The sequence below is a fragment of the Notothenia rossii genome (genome assembly GCF_949606895.1).
Source record: "Notothenia rossii genome assembly, chromosome: 1".
NCBI classification, from domain to species: Eukaryota; Metazoa; Chordata; class Actinopteri; order Perciformes; family Nototheniidae; genus Notothenia; species Notothenia rossii.
Window position 1 is genome coordinate 11,826,530 of NC_136912.1, and position 22,230 is coordinate 11,848,759.

General features: G+C 38.9%; 3 protein-coding genes across 3 annotated transcripts in view; all 3 read left to right on the forward strand.

Moving 5' to 3' along the window:
* The window catches only part of sgms2a (sphingomyelin synthase 2a), a 40,712-nt gene extending 30,164 nt beyond the window's left edge, over positions 1-10,548 (forward strand). Inside the window, exons 2-7 of the mRNA XM_079652272.1 lie at positions 42-245; positions 5,266-5,770; positions 6,604-6,721; positions 7,658-7,811; positions 8,312-8,478; positions 9,724-10,548. Of these exons, the coding sequence (XP_079508398.1) occupies positions 5,322-5,770; positions 6,604-6,721; positions 7,658-7,811; positions 8,312-8,478; positions 9,724-9,909 (1,074 nt within the window). The 5' untranslated portion in view covers positions 42-245; positions 5,266-5,321 and the 3' untranslated portion in view covers positions 9,910-10,548. The remainder of the gene's footprint in view (positions 1-41; positions 246-5,265; positions 5,771-6,603; positions 6,722-7,657; positions 7,812-8,311; positions 8,479-9,723) is intronic.
* A 373-nt stretch (positions 10,549-10,921) lies between these two features.
* Positions 10,922-16,794, forward strand: cyp2u1 (cytochrome P450, family 2, subfamily U, polypeptide 1). Its single transcript, XM_079652086.1, has 5 exons — positions 10,922-11,518; positions 13,236-13,889; positions 14,594-14,755; positions 15,333-15,500; positions 15,612-16,794. Exons 1-5 carry the CDS (start codon positions 11,092-11,094, stop codon positions 15,791-15,793), a joined length of 1,593 nt encoding a protein of 530 aa, XP_079508212.1. The 5' UTR covers positions 10,922-11,091; the 3' UTR covers positions 15,794-16,794.
* A 1,063-nt stretch (positions 16,795-17,857) lies between these two features.
* Positions 17,858-22,165, forward strand: hadh (hydroxyacyl-CoA dehydrogenase). Its single transcript, XM_079652298.1, has 8 exons — positions 17,858-18,038; positions 19,430-19,558; positions 19,650-19,807; positions 20,089-20,215; positions 20,829-20,918; positions 21,013-21,085; positions 21,644-21,760; positions 21,891-22,165. Exons 1-8 carry the CDS (start codon positions 17,922-17,924, stop codon positions 22,007-22,009), a joined length of 930 nt encoding a protein of 309 aa, XP_079508424.1. The 5' UTR covers positions 17,858-17,921; the 3' UTR covers positions 22,010-22,165.
* Positions 22,166-22,230: the final 65 nt, after the last annotated feature.

The window sequence follows — 22,230 nt, forward strand, 5'->3', positions numbered from 1 at the left end:
GAGGCTTGTGCTGATTACAGGACTCTCACTCTGAATTAAAGGGGATGGGAGGCAGGAGGCTTGGTACTGAGGCTGGCTGGATGTGAGAATCTGTCTTGCTTCGGGGAGGAGCGCTCTCTCAAAAGCGAGCGGCACCGCCGGGTAATGTAGCAGTCCAGTGTGATCGGAGCCGAGCAGCGAGCAGGGCGAAGCAAGAGATCCAGGGAGCTGTAACTACAGGAAGAGGCGAGGCCCGACCAGGACAGGTAGGATGCTAAAAAACTGTGCAACATGTGTATAGACACATATCTTCATGTGATCGTCGGTATGTGTTGGGGGTCATGTCTTTAATTGGTGTATTGTTGTGTCATCCCCAATTTGATGATAGCCTCCAGCGAGATTTTATAGGCTACTCTTGACATTCAACTTCTTTCTTTTTTATCAGTGTTGCTACAGATGATGAAATTACACTGTCGATATGAATTCTAGGAGACATAGTCAATATTTGTATTTGTTGCATAAGGCTCAGTGTCCGCATACATTCATGCGAAAAAGTTTTATTCGGTGGATCAGGAGACATCATCTGGTCGACTAGCCTCTACGTGTGATGATGTCAGGTTAACACTGAATTTTGTCTGGCTATTTTTCAGTTGCATCATTTGACGCACAAAGATAAACACAGGATTAAAACGTTATTTCTGATACATAGGATATCCTGTATTGATTGTGTATGCTTGTGTTACAGTTGTTTTAATCATTGTATAATAATACAGTTTTCAATTACCAACTGCAATAGCTTTGAATGAAAAGGAGAGGGCTTAATTACAGGATGAGCAATGACCTGTTGCCCCACCCTGTAGCCTCTTATGGAACATGGTGTTTAACACTGCAGTGGGGCCACTGGTCTACACCCCAAAAGTAAACTTCAGACCCGGCTGTGCTGCACACGTCACAAGTGACATACTTCTGGCCTGTAATAACTGGGAGGCATGAGAGACACCCAGTCCTGGACCTGACATTACCGCCAGTATCCGCCCCACATGTGGTTGTGGCTCCTAGAAAAGTTGGGGCGCCTCCAGTTAGACCATTTTGGCTTGTAGGCTATAAAAGTTTCACCGCAGAACTACAACACATAATTTATTTTGTCAGGTAAGAATATGTGTTTGTATTGAGGAGCATCTTTGCACAGTTAGCTCCTGTTATACAGTTTTCATGCGATCCAGTGCAGGAAGTCAACAGCTCTGTGGTAAAACCAAAAGTAAAAAATTCACTCTATTGCCATGATATTCATGTTATATGAATACAAAAGATTGTAACAAATATGATTCTCTACGACTGTCAATCATAATCTACTATTACTAATCAGTGAAAGAGTAGTACATTTACCGAAACACTCAACTAGTCATACTTATTTCCATTTTGTGCAACTTTATACTACTACTACATTTTGGAGAGAAACATTGTAGTTCTGCTTCATAGCCTACATTTATTTGACAGCTATAAATATGTGAGATTAACAGTAGATGGAGTATAAAGTGAGAGGCTAAGCCTGAATCAACTTTGAAATAAAAAGTTGATTCCAATCCTTTATACAAAAAGAGCACTTTCCAATTGTGTTACAATACATACTGTCCATCTCTTTACTATGGCAATTATTTCAAAGCAGGGTTTTTAAATGTTGTATTTAAAATTGTATTATTGTATAACTTTCATTGAAGTAAAGGATCCAACACATTCTCACACCACTGCTATAAGGTTAACTATTTTTGAACAGCACATCTTGTTATTTAAATGAAATTATCCTTTTTTTTTATCACAAAACGATTGAAGAGATTGTCTTTTAATTGAAATAAATAGATAGATAGGAAAATAAATGTGGATGTGAGCGTCAAATAATTCAAATCAATTGAACTATACTGAAAAATGACTAGCATCTGTTTCTAAAGTTAAACTTAACGTGTCAATATTAAAACCTATGATGTACTCCTGAACAGTGATTAACCGTAATTAAATGTCAGAACATATAGTCAACTCCTCTCTATGTTACCGGCTCCCAGAGGGATGGGCCACCTCTGGTTTGACTTATATTTAACCCGCCTTTTGAGGAAGGACAATCCGCAAGATGTAAAGAAGAAAATGAGTGGACGGCAATAGAAGTATGTTATTATGAATGTCCCGAAATGGAGTCAAAGCTTTGGAGCCCCTGGAGTAAAATACAGCCTTGCAGGCAGCTGGGTGGCTTCTCTTGAAATAGCTTGAGCGAGTGGAAGCAGCCAAGTTATCCATTTGGGCCTGTGACCATGTGGAATAGGGGTTCCTGCCAGTTTTCCATCACCACCCAACCCTTTTAGTGCTGGGTGCATTACTGGTGGGAAAACACTGACTACTGTACACTGAGGAGGAAGGGACCGGGGGGAAACTCTGCCGACCTCCCTGTACAGTGCACATTCAATATCACATGTCTCCCATCTGTTTTGTATTGACTGTATCACTGATCTTTAACATGTAGAATTCAAGGTTACAAGATAACATATAGGACATAAAGAGTTGTATGTTTTAAAAGGAAAAGTCCACTCAAACACAGAAGGTGTTGTGCCTCTCCGACAATTTTGGAATGTAATGTCAATATTTACAACTACTACGCCCTCCACTCGCCTAAAATTAGAGACTGTCCTCACCAGCCCAAAAAGTATTGGTCATTTGTACAAATAAATCTAAAATATCTCAAGTGCCCTCATGTAGCGGTGGGACTATTAACTGAAACTGACTTTGACACCACCACTATATTACGTCTCCTACCCGTAATGCAACAGTCAAAGTTTCTGGTATACAGGACGACAATCTTTAAGTCACATTGACAAAATATTTGATAGTTCAATCTTATCCTTTAAAATCCAAATGGGAAACAGAAATTATGTATTAGTCATCCAGAGGGGATATGTGCATAGTTACAGCAAAGAGACAATACTGATAAAGACAAAATGAAACTGTATTTATTAAAGTGGCCAGCACAAATGAATATACATTTTAAATTGAATAATAAACACTTTCCAAGTACAAAAAAGTAAGTAGCAGCATTATAAAATTAAGTGAAAGAAAGTGATGAAGTAACTGCCAGATGACGGTATATCTGGCAGCTTTTTTATTACCTTTTTTTAGGGGGTTTAAAGTCCCCTTATAGCTTTTTCTGGAGCTTTCAACCTTATCTCAGAGACTTTTTTGTCTTCTAGCATTCTGACTCTGAGGTGGGACTTTTTCAACCAAGTGTCATTTTTACCCTGACCACAATATTTCCATTTGGTTACATTTAAGAAATAATTCTTAAATGTAACCAAAGATTATTCTTAAATGTAACCAAAGATTATTCTTAAATGTAACCAAACCTTACATTTTTTCCACTTTATTTCAAAGCAGTGTGTCCCGCCATCTCTTGTTTAAGGCTCTGAGAGTGTTGCACCTCTCACCAAAACTAGCATCAGCTTTGTTGAGAGGCACTGATGTCATGCACTGTCATAGTGTTTCATTAGTCACAGTCTGTGGAGCAGCGGCAGGATTTGTCTCTAGATGACATTGTCACCACAGTCTGTCCCTCTCATGTTTGCTTTAAGGACAGACCATTTCAAATTCACAAGGTTAAACTGAGCTGGTCAACACAAGAGAAGTAAACAATATGTGTACAAATAAGAAACTCACATACATTAATGAGACAATTTGCTATTCCAGCTAAGAGTGACTCAACAAATTCATAAATGTCTTTGACATGTTGTCCCACAGTTACAGTATAACTAACCACAGAGCTGCAACATGATCTCCCTAATAGCATAAGAATGATGGCGCTGTAATTGGCTTATATTGTTGGTCTGCTCTTCTGCTTCTTATTGTTGATCTTATTGGCCCTCTTGGTAGGTATTTATATCTCCTATGACCTCTTTAACTCACTCAAAGTCTGACCGTCAGTATTCTGTATCCATCCATCAGTTGCATAACAGAGGCTAGATTTGCTATGGGTTAGTAAGAGGCCATCCTATAATAATCCTTTAATAATATTTTCCCAAAAATGGATTCTGAGGAAATTGATACTTTCAGCAGCGCTCTTGGATCCAGCCATACATATTTATAACCTCCATTTTTTCCTAGTGCAAGGTTTGTCTCAAAGTAGGCTTTCCGTACTGTTTGTTTCCTGGATGACATTAATTTTAATGCATTTCAGGGCTAATAGCAGAATCCTGAGAATCCATTAATGGGGCTGTAAAAGGGACTAGAAGCCTTTTAGACATGAAATGATGAACATGATCATTGCTTTGGTGATCTCTCAAGTCATTAACTGAAAAGAGCTCCACAACAAACATTACAAACATTTCACTAGCTCCTCCAACTTTCTCTTATGAGCATCAATACAAATATGGAATTGACTCAAAACAATATTTATCTTTTTTTATTTAGTTATGTCTTATACTCCATTTTCTTTTTTTTACATGATAATATATATATAATAATAGTATCTATCTTTGCCCGACTGGTTTTATACACTTTTAAGTCACCAATGCAAAAGAAGTACATAAAGTGCTCAGATTATAATTTTAATTTTATCGAAAATCAAGTCAGCAGAACGCACTCATGTGCAGAGACATATAACGTAAAATGATTGAAAGCTCCACAACAAAAGCAAAATGGACCTTAATGACGAAATTATTTCCTAAACTACTGTTTAATGTCAAGAATAGCCTTTACGTAATAACTAGTTTAGGTTAATTAAGTTTATTTATACATTTGTATGGTTTGATGATGAAGGTATTTGACCATAAAACCATTGAAGTGACCATAGGAACTGTTTGTTGAGGACAAATGGAGAAAACCAAAGCAGTGTGGTGGAAAGACTTTGGAAGGCCCAAAATAAGGATCGGGCTGAACGTCCAAACAGAAAACTGTCACAGTGGTTCTGGTGAATGTTATGGGAAAGGAAAAATATAACACACAGTATTAGCTAATGGAACCACATCTTAAAAATAGTTTTACACAAAAAAAAAGAACATTTCAGCCAGTGTAAAGAAGAATTGAGCATCAATAGAAGCCCCATCACTTGCCTTGCTAATCCCTAGGATAAGGAATAGTGGAAGCAAAAGAAAGCTTGAGTTATCTCCTCCCTTTTTCTCATCATGGCGATTTGACATCCTTTACTAAGGAGTACCATTTACTTTTCTGCTGTTCCAACTTTCAATTGAAAAAAGTGTGTTTGTATTTTTCCTACCAAGACAGTTTCCAACCTTTTGTTTTCTCTCTCTGCAGTTTAAAAAGCCTCAACCAACAGCAGCGGTGCCTGTTGATGGACAGAGCAGGCACCCATGGCGTCACAGGAGCTTGTGGGAGCGAGAGACTCTTCCTCTGACACTCTGAACCTGGGAATGGAGGGTGGTTCTGCACTTAGCAACGGTAAAATCTGTCCTGTCCACACAGCGGGAGCAGATGAGGCAAAGAGGGGTTTTCGGAAAGGCATAGGGAGGCATAATGACTACGTGAAGATTTCTGTGCCGGACTCCAAGGTCAACCGTCTGCCCATGGAGTGGTGGAAGACAGTCATAGCCTTCTTTTATGCTGGCTTTAACTTGGTCCTGACCACAGTCGTCATCACGATCGTCCACGAGAGAGTCCCGCCCAAAGAAAGCAGCCCGCCCCTCCCTGATAAGTTTTTTGACTATATTGACAGGGTCAAATGGGCATTCACAGTGACAGAGATCAATGGCATGGTGCTGCTGGGAATCTGGATGATCCAGTTGTTCTTCTTCAGATACAGGTAAGAACATCTGTTCTTAACTGTTTCTTTGGAAGCAAATACATTGTTTTTCTTAGTGTCAACAAATCCCATGATTCATAAAGCTTGTAAAAAAACAAGAAACTATTCCTAATAATTCATTGAACCTTTGACACAGGCCTCCATTGTTGTCCAATAAATAATAAAAACATTTGATCGGTTTGGGTCTTTTCCGAGGGTTTGTTGGAAAAATACAGAATACTCATGAAAGACTATCTTTCACGCAAGACAAGGGTCAAAGAGACACGTATACAGTGGGCTGAAGTTATGATTAGTTATTTACACACTAAAACGACTGTCTTGTGGTTAAGAGTTGCAACACATCTGTATGTCTCTCTTCCTGTTACTCAGAAAATGCATCCATTAGAGTCCATTGATGCTTCCACCATCAGGGTGTTTTGTACTTTACACAGTGATGGTTTCCTGTATGTTCAACATAAGTACTTTAGAAAGCAGTCTTTAAGAAACACTCAAACCACACCCTCACCACTGAGGTTTCACTGTAGATTGCTGAAAATGTTTAATTAAGTTCAACTCTTGAAATCATGTCTTCCGCATTTGCCCCAAAAATTGATGGGCTCAGCAAAGCAAGCAACATTACCAATACAAATGTGATGCTGTTAAAGCATATATGATTTCGATTGTCATTATGTGGTCCGGTTAATTCAATTCAGTCTGCCCAGCTGAGCAGGAACTTTGAGCCACACGTTTACTCATCCTCAGACTGTGCAAGATCTCCAGAATGAAGTCGTTTTTAAGTAAATATCTGCCACAAAATAACACAATATGTCCACACTCATTGTCTGTTTGTATAGGTCGATAGCAGGCAGGCGGTTCTTCTTCCTCATTGGCACCCTGTACTTGTACCGCTGTGTCACCATGTACATCACCACCCTGCCTGTGCCTGGCATGCACATGACTTGTGCTCCTAAGGTGAGTAGCATGAAAAACATCAGATCGGGCATCAGCTGTCCTTGCTCAGCCGTGTACTCTCATGCACCCTCTGGGACTCATTTCGCACAGCAACACAAGAGAGGCAGCTATAAAAAAAAACGTTTGGACTTTTTACCACCTCAGGACACCAACAATATTGAGGTGCATCATTGTTTGATCAAAAACATGTGCTCCGGGCTTCTGTTTGATGGGTTGTGTCGTGCAAAACGGATCCAAAGCTGGACAGTTGTTTTGTTCACAAGAATTTGATATGTTTTGAACAGTGTATGAAACCTTCAGCTACTTGTTTGAAGTGAGTTATCTGCAGTAATGTGAGCTGCAGGAGCATAAGATGTAGTTAAGCTGTACTTATTTGACTTTCTCAAATTCCTCTTAAACTTGACTACATGTTAATTCAATTCAATGCCAATTATTTTGCATCAAGTTGTAAAGATTGACAGACAAGTTGCAAAATATTTGATTATATTTCCTTTCTTGAAGATGGACAGATAAGAAGTTTGCCACAACAGTCATGTCTGTAAATATAAAAATGTAAAAGCTATTCCTTTAAGTTTAACAGGGTCGATGTATTTGCATGCAAATAAAAGGGTTGCAAATACCCACGTTGTTAAATGCACTTATAATAGGTTGCAAGGGAATTCATGTATTTTTGTATTGGGAACAGTTTTGATAATTAATTGGGCCTGATGTTTATTGTAGATTTGCTTCTTTAATTAATTTTACATCACTGCAAATGTAATCTCTTGGATTCTAATTGTTTCGATTTAAACAGGCACTTTTTGTGCAAATCATGATTAATGGCAGAAGTACAGTAGCTAAATGAATCCATAACGAAAATAATCATTAGTTGGATTCGTAATGTCACTGATTCACTGATCGCCTGCTTCTCCCTGTTCACTTCCTGTTCTCGATCAGCTCCATGGAGACTCCCAGGCAAAAATCCAGCGAATCCTGCGGCTGATTTCGGGTGGAGGTCTTTCCATGACCAACTCCCACCTCCTGTGTGGAGACTTCCTGTACAGTGGACACACTGTGATGCTCACCCTCACCTACCTATTCATCAAGGAGTGTGAGTACACAAAGCATCACTTGTTTGTGGGCTTTGTTTTGAATAATTTATGAGACTTTCCTGTTAATAATGTATGAATTATATTATCTGATCCATTCTCATCCTATATAGCGCACACAATTATACTACCCAGCAATGAACCTTCTAGGAACTAATGGGATACAAATAACTACGAATACAATTTGAAAGCAGATATGATTATGTTATCTTCTAAAGCTGTATATAGCTTGATTTATTGTTCGGAGAAAAGGCAAAAGTGCATTCAAAAGTGTTTGTAGTGTTTTAAGGATGACATATTACAAGAAGAGGTTACATTTTTTAAGTTATCTGTATAACAATGTTGTTTTCGTTAGCCTTTCTGTATTTTGCATAAATTCCCAGTTCTTGTCACATTGCAGTGAAATGCTGCCGTTTTTTAGCAGTTAAAACATGGATGCACGGACCACAGAAAGAGGTTGTCATAAATATTACCAACATGCTTTCCTTCCCTCTCTTTAAAGATTCGCCGCGGTCGTTTTGGTGGTACCATCTGATGTGCTGGTTACTGAGTGCCACGGGTGTGGTGTGCATCTTGGTGGCACATGAGCATTACAGTGTGGATGTGGTCGTGGCCTATTTTATCACCTCCCGCCTGTTCTGGTGGTACCACACTATGGCCAACTTACAGGTGAGCACCGGGGGGCTGTTTGTGTGCATGGTGAAGTGCAAGAGAGTAAAACTAGGAGCTTTTAGAGCTGATGTTTCCCCTCTCATTGAACCTTGTCTCACATCAATCATTATGCATGGAGGGCTTTTCTGTCAGTCTGGCTGTAATTTGTGTACAGAGTTAACCTCAAGTGTACCAGCTAAGAGCTACATGTCAGGTTAATAAATTACAGTTTAGGTTTAAAGAAAAAGACATATTTAGAGTAAGACTAAGTATAGTTATATTCTTGGACTGTGTGTAAAAACTGGATGTTGTTACCTTCAAATCATCAGTATGTGGCTTCTCAACATGGTGAGTTACGCCCTCTACTGGTCAATGCTGGACAGTTGATATGGGGTATATAAGGTATATATAAAAATGTGTTATATGTTGACAAGCCTAAATTATAATTTAAAATAAATCACAAGCTTAGCAGCTGACTTGTGTACAAATATGATGTTGGTTTCCAGTTAATTTATTCAAATTATTTTAGTTTTCATTTAAACAAATATTTACAAAAAGTCTGAAGCGACTAAGGGTACTTAGAAAAGTTTTGTATAAATCTAATGTATTGTTATTATTATTATTATTATTATTATTATTATTATTATTATTATTATTATTATTATTATTTGCAGTTGCAACATGTCAATGAAAATGGTTATAGGAAACATTAAATTAAAAACAAGAATACAACAAACAAAAACAACAAAATATACTCATATCACATAATTATTTGATATAATACAACTTTAGTCGCCTTCAAAGAAAGTACATTGGACGCATGTTAGGAAGGAATTAATTGTCAATATACACAAAAGAAATGATTACATCAAGCAAAACCTGTTGCAATGTACATGTTAGTATTATATTAATACTGACCTAAATTGCAACTAAAGCAACTATTATTATAATAAGTAAATGATATTAATAGTAAAAAGATGTGTCTGATCTGTTCAATGAAAGCTCTTTGAGATGCATCCCTTGTATGGAACATATGGCACAAAAATATTTACTATTGCTGATATTATTCCCTTCTCTAACTTTTGCACTATCATATCCACATGCAATTGCACAAATGCAACTTTGAAGTTATGATAAAGATATGTGAATGGTTTGTTCATCAGAATCACATTAAGCTGCATCCCTTGTATTGAAAGTATTATATAAACATTTGTATTTGTTTGTATTTACCAATGAAATGACTAACTTCTATTTTCTCGATAGATTCTGAAATGCTCGCCCAACAACTACCTCACCAACACCTGGTGGAACCCGCTGTTCAACTTCATGGAGAGGAACGTCCAGACCTCGGTGCCCTGCTCTTACAGCTGGCCCTTCACCTGGCCTCCTGCCTGCCTTAAGAACCCCTGCAAGAGTTACTCCATGGTACAGAGCCCACGGGAGGAGTGACACGGCCCTGAAGCCCCTGCCTACTGGACAGGAACATAATGATACCAAATGCATAGCTCTGAAAGAAATATTTCTGCAAAAATGAAGGATAATCATATCGTCTCGGTGTGTTCTTTGTAAATTATTCATGAGACAAAGTACTGCAGAGTCGTCAGTGTTTTTGTAGCTCAGCTCAAAGTGAACTTCGGACATGAACAGACAGTTTGTTGCGACAGACTCACAGGTTTGTTGGAGTATTTGCAAGACTTGATTTCAGAAATGCTACCGTAGCTCTTTCATACTGTATGTGTTGTTGGGGTTTACCTCAATATGATATCAGTGTCCTCAAGTCACAAGGTGCCTTAGTGTGTTTAATGTCATAGGTGTACCCAAACTTCCATTTCCAATATTTGTGTATCTGTTTTTTTTTCATAAGTATTTTATTATTATTATTACTATCATTATTATTATTATTATTGTTATTATTATTATTACTATTATTATTATTATTATTATTATTATTATTATTATTATTATTATTATTATTATTATTATTATTATTATTGTTTTCAATTTTATATTCATTTTAGTCTTCTTTAGTGTATATGCTAGCTGTAGTCTGGACATTGTACTATTGTATTAAAGTTCACCCATACCAAGGCTTTGGTGTTTTTTTTGTTGATTTAAATCATCAGTCATCTGTCCTCCATACCTGTGTCCAAATCACATCACAGCAAAACTTATAGTTGGGCGTTAATTGTTTTAAAAACACATTGGGTGGTCCAGAGGTTTATACATTGTTTTTTCATGCAGGTGCTTGAGGTTCAACTTTGTCTTCTTCTATACTGATGTTAAATCTGGAGAAATTGTCCCCACCACTTGTTTATAACAAAGTGAAGCCCGTGGCTACTTATATTTCTATGCCTTGTTTGGCAGCCTTTAATGTGTCGTCGTCAGTATCGATGTGCGCCAATCACAGCCGGGCACAGCGCTGTCAGCCAATAGGAAGCCAATGACAGTAAGACGTTGACACCTGACACCAGCAGTTTCATAACAACACAGGAAGCGCGTGGAAAGAGAATTTAAATACAAGTTCTGCTTCGTTGGCATGCAATTCATGATTTCACTCGGACTTCATGAACACTCCTGAACATGGGATAGGATTAACACTTCTCCTATTTCAGTTTAAACAACTTTAACAACATGATTTCGCTGTCATGGCTGCAGCACCTGAGCTGTGTTCTGTCGCATGTCAACACTGCAGCTCTGCTACTTATGCTGCTAGTTTTTTATTGTGTGCATGTGTATCAGAAACAACGGAACCTCCTGGCAAAAATTCCGCCAGGTCCGAAGCCCTGGCCGGTTGTGGGAAACGTTGGCCACTTTCTCATACCCTCTTTCATCCAGAGGAGGTTTGGACAGCAGCGGGACAACACCAACAGAAGCGCTATGGACGTGTTAACGGAAAATGCCAATATCTATGGGAACATATACAGCATCTTTGTAGGAAGTCAGCTCATGGTGGTGCTGAATGGATATGAAGTGGTGAAGGATGCTCTGTCCAACCATCCTGAGGTGTTCTCCGACAGACCAGACATCCCTTCTATCTCTATCATGACCAAACGCAAAGGTAACAGTTTTTTATGATAGGACCATTTTTCAGCTTCACTACACATAACGCATTTTAAATGACAGCCACCTCTATTGTATTCTTTATTTAATCAACCTAGCTGAAACATATGCATACTACTATGTCCTGTTATTGTTTGTGCTTCAACTTGTTTGCATTTTGGAGGCTGTAGTTTGTGCTGCTGTTGATTTGTAGCCCATTGCCTCATATTTAGATGTATTTCCAATATTAGTTAGATATGTCAAACGGGCTGGGACATCTATCTATCTATCTATATATCTATCTAATGCCAGATGTAAAGGATAGGATATATGCAATAACTTGCATATAAACTCTTATTGCACTATTTCACTTTTTTAAACTATGTTTATATTTACTATTTACTTGCACTATATTTCTGTTTATCTGTTTTATTGTGTTGCACTGTTGGAGGAGCCTGTGACCTAAGATTTTCTTTGTCATAACTACACTGTAGCTATGTTCGTATGACGAAATAAAAAACCTTGAACCTTGGGGATGACATGTCTCAGATGTATTTGAATCCTTTAGTCACATGCCTCTGTCCATTGAAAGAGTTATTGGCTGCTAAGATGTGAAACAATTTTAACCTGTCCATTTTACTTGCCAGTTTGTCTCACTGTGTATCTTCAGCTCTGGACAAAAATTAAAGGACCAGTCCAAACGTTTCTTGAATCTCAATCTCTACATATATGGCAGTCATTCTTTTCCAGTGTATGTTGAATTCCAATACAGAGAAATGTTGTCAGTAATTTTACTCAAGCACTATAAACAGTCAAAACAGAGAAATGCTGCAGTGGTTCTGTGCAGATCTGTATGCTCCTTGCCTCCTCCATACACAGTAAATACAAAGCAGCCTACGTATGACAGCTTTCATATATTATAGAGAACTCAACTAACTCCTACAGCTGGACAACACAGTGACACGTTGAGCAATAGCAAAACATAAACACATTTGGTATTCCACATTTTCAAGGTTGTTTTTTTATCTAGCATAAATATTGCTAAGAGGATGTTAACATATTTATCAGGCCTTTATTGCAACTGTGGGATTTGGAGATTAACATGACTGGTTTTAAGTCTTTATTTGTTTTAGGCACAACAATTACACTGAAGCTAGTTGTTGGTAAATACATTCTTGTTCTAAGGCTCCCTCCAAAAATGCCTTTACATAAAACATGAAATATTGCAGATATAATATAAGAATTAAATATATATTTAAGCAATAGCTCACGACAGGCCGTGGTATATGCTCATTATATCACAGCTAAGGGGCGTGGTTCGGCCCGACGCGAAGCCGAACCACGCCCCTTAGCTGTGATATAATGAGCATATACCACGGCCTGTCGTGAGCTATTGCATTTGACTTGTCCGTTTTATAAATATATTTATAAAACTGACAAGTCAAATCAAGCAATCTGATTGGTTCTTAGCCGTGATATAATGAGCATATACCACGGCCTGTCGTGAGCTATTGCTTAAATATATATCGAGAATGTATATATAATTGAATGTTGTTTTAGACTGGTTTACAGTTGTGATATCATAAATATATACATTAAGTGTGTACAAATATGAACTAGTAAAAAAGTAAAAGTAGCCTACCAACAAGTGTATCTGTATGTATGTTAGACTTTAGTCTTCAAAAGAGAAGAATACAAACTAACTAAAATGCTTCTCTGGTTTAACTGAACTTTAGGTATAGTCTTTGCACCTTACGGGCCAGTGTGGAGGAAGCAGCGCAAGTTCTGCCATGCCACTCTCCGAACGTTCGGCCTGGGGAAGCTGAGCCTGGAGCCGTGCATCCTGCAGGGCCTGGACACCATCAAATCACAGCTGCTGGTCCTGAGTCAGGAGGGTGAGGCTGATGCCGGAGTGGACCTGGCCCCGCTGATCAGGAACGCCGTTTCCAACGTCATCTGCTCTCTGGTCCTGGGACATCGCTTCCACCACGAAGATCGAGAGTTCAGCAAACTGCTGGACCTGATGGACCGAGGGCTGGAGATCTGCGTCAACAGCGCCGCGGTCCTCATCAACGCCTTCCCTCTGCTCTACTACTTACCTTTTGGGGTCTTCAAGGAGCTGCGGCAGGTGGAAGGAGAGATCACAGTGTTTTTGAAGAAGATTATTGTACATCACCAGATAACATTAGATCCTGCTCACCCCAGGGATCTGGTGGACATGTACCTGAAGGAGATGTTGGACCAGCAGCAGAGAGGAGAGCAGGACAGCAGCTTCACAGCAGACTATCTCTTTTATATTATAGGAGATCTCTTCATCGCTGGCACTGACACCACCACCAACTCTGTTCTGTGGATTCTGCTCTACATGGTCTTATATCCTGATGTCCAAGGTAAAAGTAGCTGCAGTCCTTTTCCAACAGTTTGATTGCTCTTTGTGTCGTTTGCTTTTCCTCTACAGGGACATGGGATTACAGCTTGGCAAGCATCACCTTCTATATCAAAGATATCTCCATTCTGTATCAGTTTGAAAGTTATAAAAGAGTGTTATCTCTTTCTAGATGTTTAGTATATTTTCAATGGCATTTGGATGAATAAAAAAATAGATCAGTGTAGGAAACAACGAATGATATGCACACACAAATCACAAATCAACACACTTGACTTTATTTCAATCCATGGTGCAATTATTTTATGATGTGGGAATAAATATTTAAATAATATAAACTTTAATTGTACAATATTGTAGGGATTGAACGTTTATAGTTGGGATAATGAGGGCTTTGTTGTAAAACTGAATGTGCAAAGTGTTTAGGTGTATAAAGACACAGATCGTTGTTTTCTACATAAATCCTCTTTGGGAAGAAAAAAGAATGTGAAACCTGCTGTGGGAACCCGCAGCTCAAATACTTCCCTTTTTAGGACACATCATTTGCTTGATCATGCATTTAAACACTTTCACAATCACATTTATCAGCACTTCAAAACATCCATTTGACTCCATTTTACATTATCTTGTTGATTTAACTGAGGGGTAAATCAATGATCCAAGAGTGGTACGCTTACTTCTGAGTTGCTTGTATCCTTTTCATTCCAGACAGGATGCAGGCAGAGATAGATGAAGTGGTGGGCACACAACGGGTCCTGTCTCTGACTGATAAGGGAAGTTTGCCTTTTACTGAAGCCACCATCATGGAGGTGCAGAGAATGACTGTAGCTGTTCCCCTGGCTATCCCTCACATGGCCTCCGAGACAACAGGTAAACTCAGATAACACCTGTAATGACCTTTCACCTAATCTATACTTAAGCCTCTGAGGGATGGGGACGGGAGAACTTTGTTCAGACGCGTGTTCCAGACGATAATACAATGTCCATACGAGTCGTATACCTTTCAATCTATGGATCCATTTATTTGTGTTCAATATGCGTGCCAGTCACGCTGAATACAAACAGGTTTAACACAGCTCATCTCGACACGGCTTCTCCAGACACGGTCAAAGACTGTTAGCTTCCGTCCCACACACCTGAATCTGACCACCCGGTGATTACATATATACACACTCACAAGTCAATGCTCCATCCTGTGCTCAATGTTGGAACTGCATTATACATTCAACTTGTAAACTAAAACAAACAAAATACATTATGGCTCCAACAACACCTCTGAACCCTTATATATCAGTAAATCCTCTGTTATTGCTCAACTTGTCAGGTTTCTCAATCTCAATATAATACTTTTATTTCATGGATATTATAAATAAAGAGAGCTGAATTTTGGTTTGTTTGACAATCATCTGAACAGCATCTGAATTGAGTGTTTTCATTTGTTTTTCAGAGTTCAGAGGCTACACTATTCCCAAAGGAACCGTTATTGTGCCCAACTTGTGGTCTGTCCACAGAGACCCCGCTCTATGGGACGACCCAGACAGTTTTAACCCGGGGCGCTTCCTGGACGACGAAGGAAAGCTGCTCAGGAAGGAATGCTTTATACCTTTCGGGATTGGTATGTCACTGGTAACTCATATCTGCCAAATAAGTGAAACATGTTTCTGTGAATTTATTTGAATTATCCTTGCACCAGGACCTAATGATTTCTCCGTCCTGTACCCTTCAGGTCGCAGGGTGTGTATGGGGGAACAGCTGGCGAAGATGGAGCTCTTCCTGACGGTCGCCATCTTACTGCAGGCGTTCAGATTCAGACTCCCAGAGGGGACGCCCCCCCCTTCCCTGCACGGACGCTTCGGCCTGACGCTGGCCCCCTGCCCATACACTGTGTGTGTGAGCCCCCGTAGATGAAACAGTGGAATATTTGGTTATAACAATCCAATCCAATTACATTTACCTATGTGGGTAAAGGTCTCCTGGGGAGACCATGTCATTTTTGCAAAGTAAAAAGTTTGTTTTGATTGGAATGCAAATATGTCTTCATCCAATCTGTTATTTTTTGGATTGTTCAAGCATTATTTAGGTCCATAACATTTCAATAGAAATCAAAAATGACCATCATGCCTTATGGTATGTGTTGCATTTACATTGCTGTGTTCAGAATAGCTGCTAAAAAGGTGGATGGATATTATTATGGTAGAGACATTTGGTTTTAAAAGACATATTCTCAATATATGTTATTGTTTTATGATGCACACCACTGCTTTATAGATATTGGCACATATTAAAATGTTCTTAAGTAGGGCATTAGGGAAGGAAAGATTTCAGTTAAAAGAGTCAAAATTGATTAAAGAGATTAGTTAAACGAAAGGCGGTAAATAAGGTAAAACACTGCATACATTTGAAGTGGTTTTATTATATATATTAAAAGTGATAGTAAAATAACTTTGGCATGCATTGCTTGCTCATTCTTATGTACTTTTACAAAGTAAGACTTGCTTTCAATCATTTTGTATCATGCATCTTGGAGTCCTGGCACACGAATCAAGCAAGAGTATGTTATTCAGTGTGCCATTGTGAATGTTTGGAACAAGTCTAAGTACACCGTCTGGGATTACAAAAAAATGTGCGGTTATAAAAAAATGCAGACCTGAATGTTCTTGTTGTGCTCTTATTAACACACATTTTTGTTTGAGTGAATAGTTGTAATTTGGGGAGTATCATTGGATTCTCATTTCAGTGTGCAGACATGGACACTGGTTCCTTTTTGCTGCAAAAGTCTCAAAAGAATCGCGACAGGTCTACATCATGGACTTCCTGCCACGTCCTGCAAAAGAGTGGCAGTTCTTCTTGCACTGGAGGTGTATGTACTCCTATTGATAGTGTATAATCATTAAAGCCAATGAAATGTTTTCACTAATGTCTTTTTATTAATGAATTAATATTATTTTATTTATTAATTATAAACATCATGAAGGAGAGAGGCGCTTCAACAGGGGAGTGTCTGGATGGATGGACCCTACAAAAAGTCCCGGTTGGTACTGTTTTTAAAAGCACACATTTTAAAAAGTGCCTTTGTAATGAGTCTACTTGTTTGTTTTTGAGTTCAACTTAAAGCCACACTAGGGTGGGGCATGAAATCATTTGTAAAATAAATTTTTACTGTTTATTGTAAATAAATGTGTAATTGTGTCTTTGAGAATGCTGAGCCCTGCTGAAAGACAAGATCCTGCCAGCGTCCAGCAGGACCACATGAGCCTCAGGGCTACATATTAAATAGATTGGTTAGGGCACAAATACATAATTGATTTTTTAGTGATCATTTACTGTTGCGGTATTTTGTAAATAAACATACTAAAATTCATCATGTCTCACAACTTCTTTCCGAATGTAGTGGCAGATTAATCCACTATAGGGGAATTACAATTTGACCCAGCAGCACTTGGGGAATAAAGCTATCAAAGAAACATTTCCATAAATACCTAAACATCCAAAACAGCATAAAGTGTAGCCCGGATGTAAATAGCATTGTTAGCTATGGACACCCGAGTATAAATAGCATTGTTAGCTACCAGCACCCGGGTGCAGCATCTTCCATTACAATTTGAAGTTATCAAAGAAACATTGCCATAAATACTATAGCCTACATCCAAAACAGTATATAATGTGTAGCCCGGGTGTAAATAGCATCGTTAGCTATGGACACCCGGGTGTAAATAGCATTTTTAACTACTTGCACCCGGGTGTAAATAATAAATATTATATTATATGAATTAAAAATAATTTGACATGGGAATCCTATGTTTTAATGTTTGAGCAGGGGGGCCTTTTCGTATATTAAATATGTTTACATTCTGTATTGCTAATTCAAAGGAGTTTTAAAGTAACCTTTGTATGCTGAATATTGTTCTTTTGGTAAATCCTTAATGACACCTGAGGACTGGAGAGTCTGTGTGAAAGGTCGTGGAGGCGCGATCACGTGACCGCCGACCTTCCTCCTGCTTTCCACTCTGGCAGTCCTGCAGCAGTTTGACACAACATGGCTTTCTTCACACACCACATCTGCAGGGGTCTGTCCTCCTCTGCTGTGAGACATGTTGTCATAAAAAATGTGACGATTATCGGAGGGGGGCAGATGGGTGCGGGGATTGCACAGGTAAGCGACAACATGCCTTTGGTGTGTGTGTGTGTGTATACGTGTGTTAAGACGTGTAGCTAGCTGTTAGCTTCATAATAGCTAGTGAGGCAGCTGCTCTTCGGGGAGTTGGAAATGTTACCAGACGTGCATTTGCTGAAACAACCTTAGTTTCATCCTTAAAGTGTATTTTCTTGTAAAACTGAAAGAAAACTATTCCATTAAAGCTACTTTGTGTCGCATGCAAGTTGTTCCGTATCAAATAACCTTTCAAAATAAATGCCGGTAGTTGTCATTAAAGTTTGACATTGAGTTATTCAATATGTGTGGCTCTTGTCTCGCAGAACAATCACCCATTGATCCCATAAGGAAGATGTGTTGTGAAATAGCTCAGTTGTCATTCATTTGTGTTTCCTTGTGGTGTAACAAGACAAGACTGGATACGTTGCAGGGTTCACTTTTAGCCACAAGGTGTCGCTCGCCGTGTGTTCTCCGGTAATCAGCTGTTGGAGAATTTGACCTGTGCCCCACAAGGGTATACTACTTCCAAACTGTATAAAGTCTAACAATTTACAGTGTTTTTGTAGTTCTTATACTCAAGACGAATGGTATTGGTTTTCAAGATTAAAAGTGCCATCATCTTAATCGCACACAGATTAATTGAACAAATAAAATAACAGTAAAGGTAACATATTGGATTCTACCCATAATTTCTGCTCAGATAAATCTCTCAGCACTCTTCCCTCACCTTGACCTTACACACAGAATCTTTCCTTCATATTATCCTGCATCTACAGACTATTATTGATGTTCTTTGTGTGATAGTCAGTCACATGAACTTCAATTTCCCAGTAGAAGTAATCACAGGTTAAAAAAAATGGGACTACGATGTTTAAAACATTCTTTTGTACTTATACTTAGTTTTCCAAGATTCTCCTCCAGCTATTTCACTTATATTCCTGCAATCTGTTTCTTCTCTACTGTGCGCTGCATTAAAGGGGTGAAACATAGATACAACATATTTTTTCATATCTTTTAATTATGTGACTTTTCTAGTGAACACACTTCATCCTTCTTTTTATATGTTTTGGCAGAGAAACAGAACAATCTGATTTTATAACACCTTGTAACATACATAAGACTGGTTCACTGTTCTTTTTTAAGTGAAGTATAACACACCTGAGTCCACAAACAAAAGCATGTGTCTCCTTTAATGAACCTATGCAGCCAATGAAAACAAGACATAACTGCGGAGAACACTAAGACACTCCATCAACAAATAAAACCAAAACAAAGTACTTTGGTTATACAAGCAAATCAAAATGTACCAATTAATTACACAAGTCTCAAGTAAAAGTTTACTCAGGAATAACCTTTTATTAACCCATCTTAAATTCATTTCTCCCTGAAAGGTCGCTGCCTCTACTGGCCACGCGGTGACGCTGGTGGACACAAATGAGGACATCCTCAAAAAGGCCGTGAAAGGGATTGAAGGGAACCTTAAAAGAGTGGTGAAGAAGAAGTTTGCTGACAAGCCAGAGGTGAGACATGTCAAGCCACCACACCAAATACAAACAAACAAATGAAATGTGTGTCATTAATACGAGATATTGCATTTTGGTTTTGTTCCAGGCAGGGGAGGAGTTCCTGCAGAAAGCCATGCAGAACGTGTCCATTTCCACAGATGCTGGATCAGTTGTTCAGGGCACAGATCTTGTGGTGGAAGCCATTGTGGAAAATCTGAAAGTGAAACAGGATCTGTTTGGTGGGCTTGACAAGGTGGCACCATCGTAAGCGCCATCCCCTTTCTGTGTCACTCATTAGTTATACATGTTGCTTATCAAACGCATGTTTTCTACTGCTGCTGTCAGTATTCAAAATGAATGAACCTTTATTCATTTAAAAATCCAACGCCACGTTTTGGTCCGAGGCAAGTTGGCACACATATTAAATTTGGTGGCCTTTGTACAAGATGATTTAGTTATGAACTGCACATGTTTGCTTTTATTATGAACTGCTGTCCATATTGTGTTTTATGAACTTTCTGCTTTTTTGCACACGTTTCTTTTAGACACACCATCTTTGCCAGCAACACCTCCTCTCTCTCCATCACTGACATCGCCAGCTCCACCAGCAGGCTGGACAGATTCGGAGGACTTCACTTCTTCAACCCTGTCCCTGTGATGAGGCTCGTAGAGGTACGGCCACTCAACACAAACATGTGTGTTTTAGAGAATAGGGTTTCTAAAAGGGATCGTATTAGAGTGCATGTGCATGGCAAAGACCTGGGCGTGCAATAGATGCCGTGTGTAAATTGAAAAGATAATACATTTGCAACATAGGTAGTCCAAATGTTTGGAAATGCATGTGTGTATAATAGGAAGATGAATCCACGAGGATATCCATCCAGGACTTATGATCCAGGACCACAGCCACGACTCAAGATCCAGGACTCGCGATCCATGACACAGGACCGCAGGATCATCCATGACTCCGGATCCCGGCGTATATAGACACCAAAAAGAAAGACATTTGGGGAAGCTGGGTTAATCGGAACATGAAAGTACACAGGTATAGACAGAGAGAAGGAAGAAGTAAGATGTCCCCCGACAAACTAAGCCTATATCAGCAAAACTAGGGGCTGAATCTAATCAGCCCTAACTATAAGCTTTATCAAAAAGGAAGGTCTTAAGCGCACGTCTAAGCTGAGGTTGGAAACACCTGTATTATGCTAATTACATTTTATTTGAATCTATTATGCTACCAACACTTTATTAAAATCAAAGTTGATAAATTATTCATCTTTCACAGGTCATTGCAACCTCAAGTACAAGCCAAGAGACGTTCGATTCCCTCCTGAACTTCAGCAAAATGCTTGGGAAGACATCCGTGTCCTGCAAGGTGAGAGTTTCTGTCTGATGTCATTATAGCTGGAGTCTTATACAAAATAAATGAAACATCCCCACTCAGCCGCTTCCAACATGTCTCTGTTCAGGACACACCGGGATTCATCGTGAACCGCCTGCTGCTTCCTTACATCCTGGATGCCGTCCGGATGTATGAGAGAGGTACGTACTGAGTACTGCACCTACACACTTGGTTTGTTTATACGGAGGTTTAGCTATGAGCAAGTGTCCATAACTATGTTCCTTTGGAAAGTGGAAACACAAGAGTACAAAGGAACCTCAGTCCTTCTTTATGTAATTAAAAGTATACACACCTACAAGATGCTAGGCTAGTTATGAGTTTGCAGTACTGGTTTTCTAATTACACTCACTAAATGTCAAAATAGAAAATGTATAGTATATTTCTTTATTAAACAGAAACTATAACAATACACCTTTCTGGCATTTCTCTTTTCTTCCGCATCAAGCCAATAACATTCCAAGCTAACTTTAACTTAAAAAAGATAAATAAAACCCACCTAAATGCTCATTTGAGTCTATTTCAACATTTTATAACCCTAAATGGGAGTTATAACTAAAAATATCCTTGCTCTACTCTCAGCGCTGGGGTAGAAACGGCATCAAGTAATGAAGCTCTTATTCAGTATCATTTTAATATAATCGTTGTTGATGGATTTCTGCATATTCTCATGGTTCTTGTACTTCTGTCTTCTCCCTCAGGTGATGGATCCAAAGAGGACATTGATATTGCCATGAAACTTGGATGTGGTTATCCCATGGGACCCTTTGAGCTCTCAGACTACGTAGGACTGGACACCATGAAGTTCATCATGGATGGTGAGGAAGACTATGTAGAAGATGTAACTAAAGAGTACATCCAACCTGTACTGTACACACCTTTACATTTGAGTCTTTTCTCGTCTTGCCTATTGCTACTTTCATCTACATAACCCTTTTTGATCTTTAGGTTGGTCTGCAGCGAATCCTGACAACCCGATGTTCGCTCAGAGTGAAGTGCTCAACAAGCTGGTTGCAGAGGGCAAGTTCGGCAAAAAGACAGGAGAAGGATTCTACAAGTACAAGTGATGTCCTCACTAGAACTTTAATAATAAAGCCATCTAACAAGGACGAATCCGAAACAAAGTGTGCCTTCTATGATAAACGTCGACTTTTGTCTGTCAGTCCATCTTCTTCTGAATGATATCCTTTTGTGTGTGGAGATTAAATCAAATTTTTCAAATACTTTGTCTCTTTGTGATTGCTTCTCATATGTAGCCTTAGCCAAATTATTATTGGGATAAAAATAA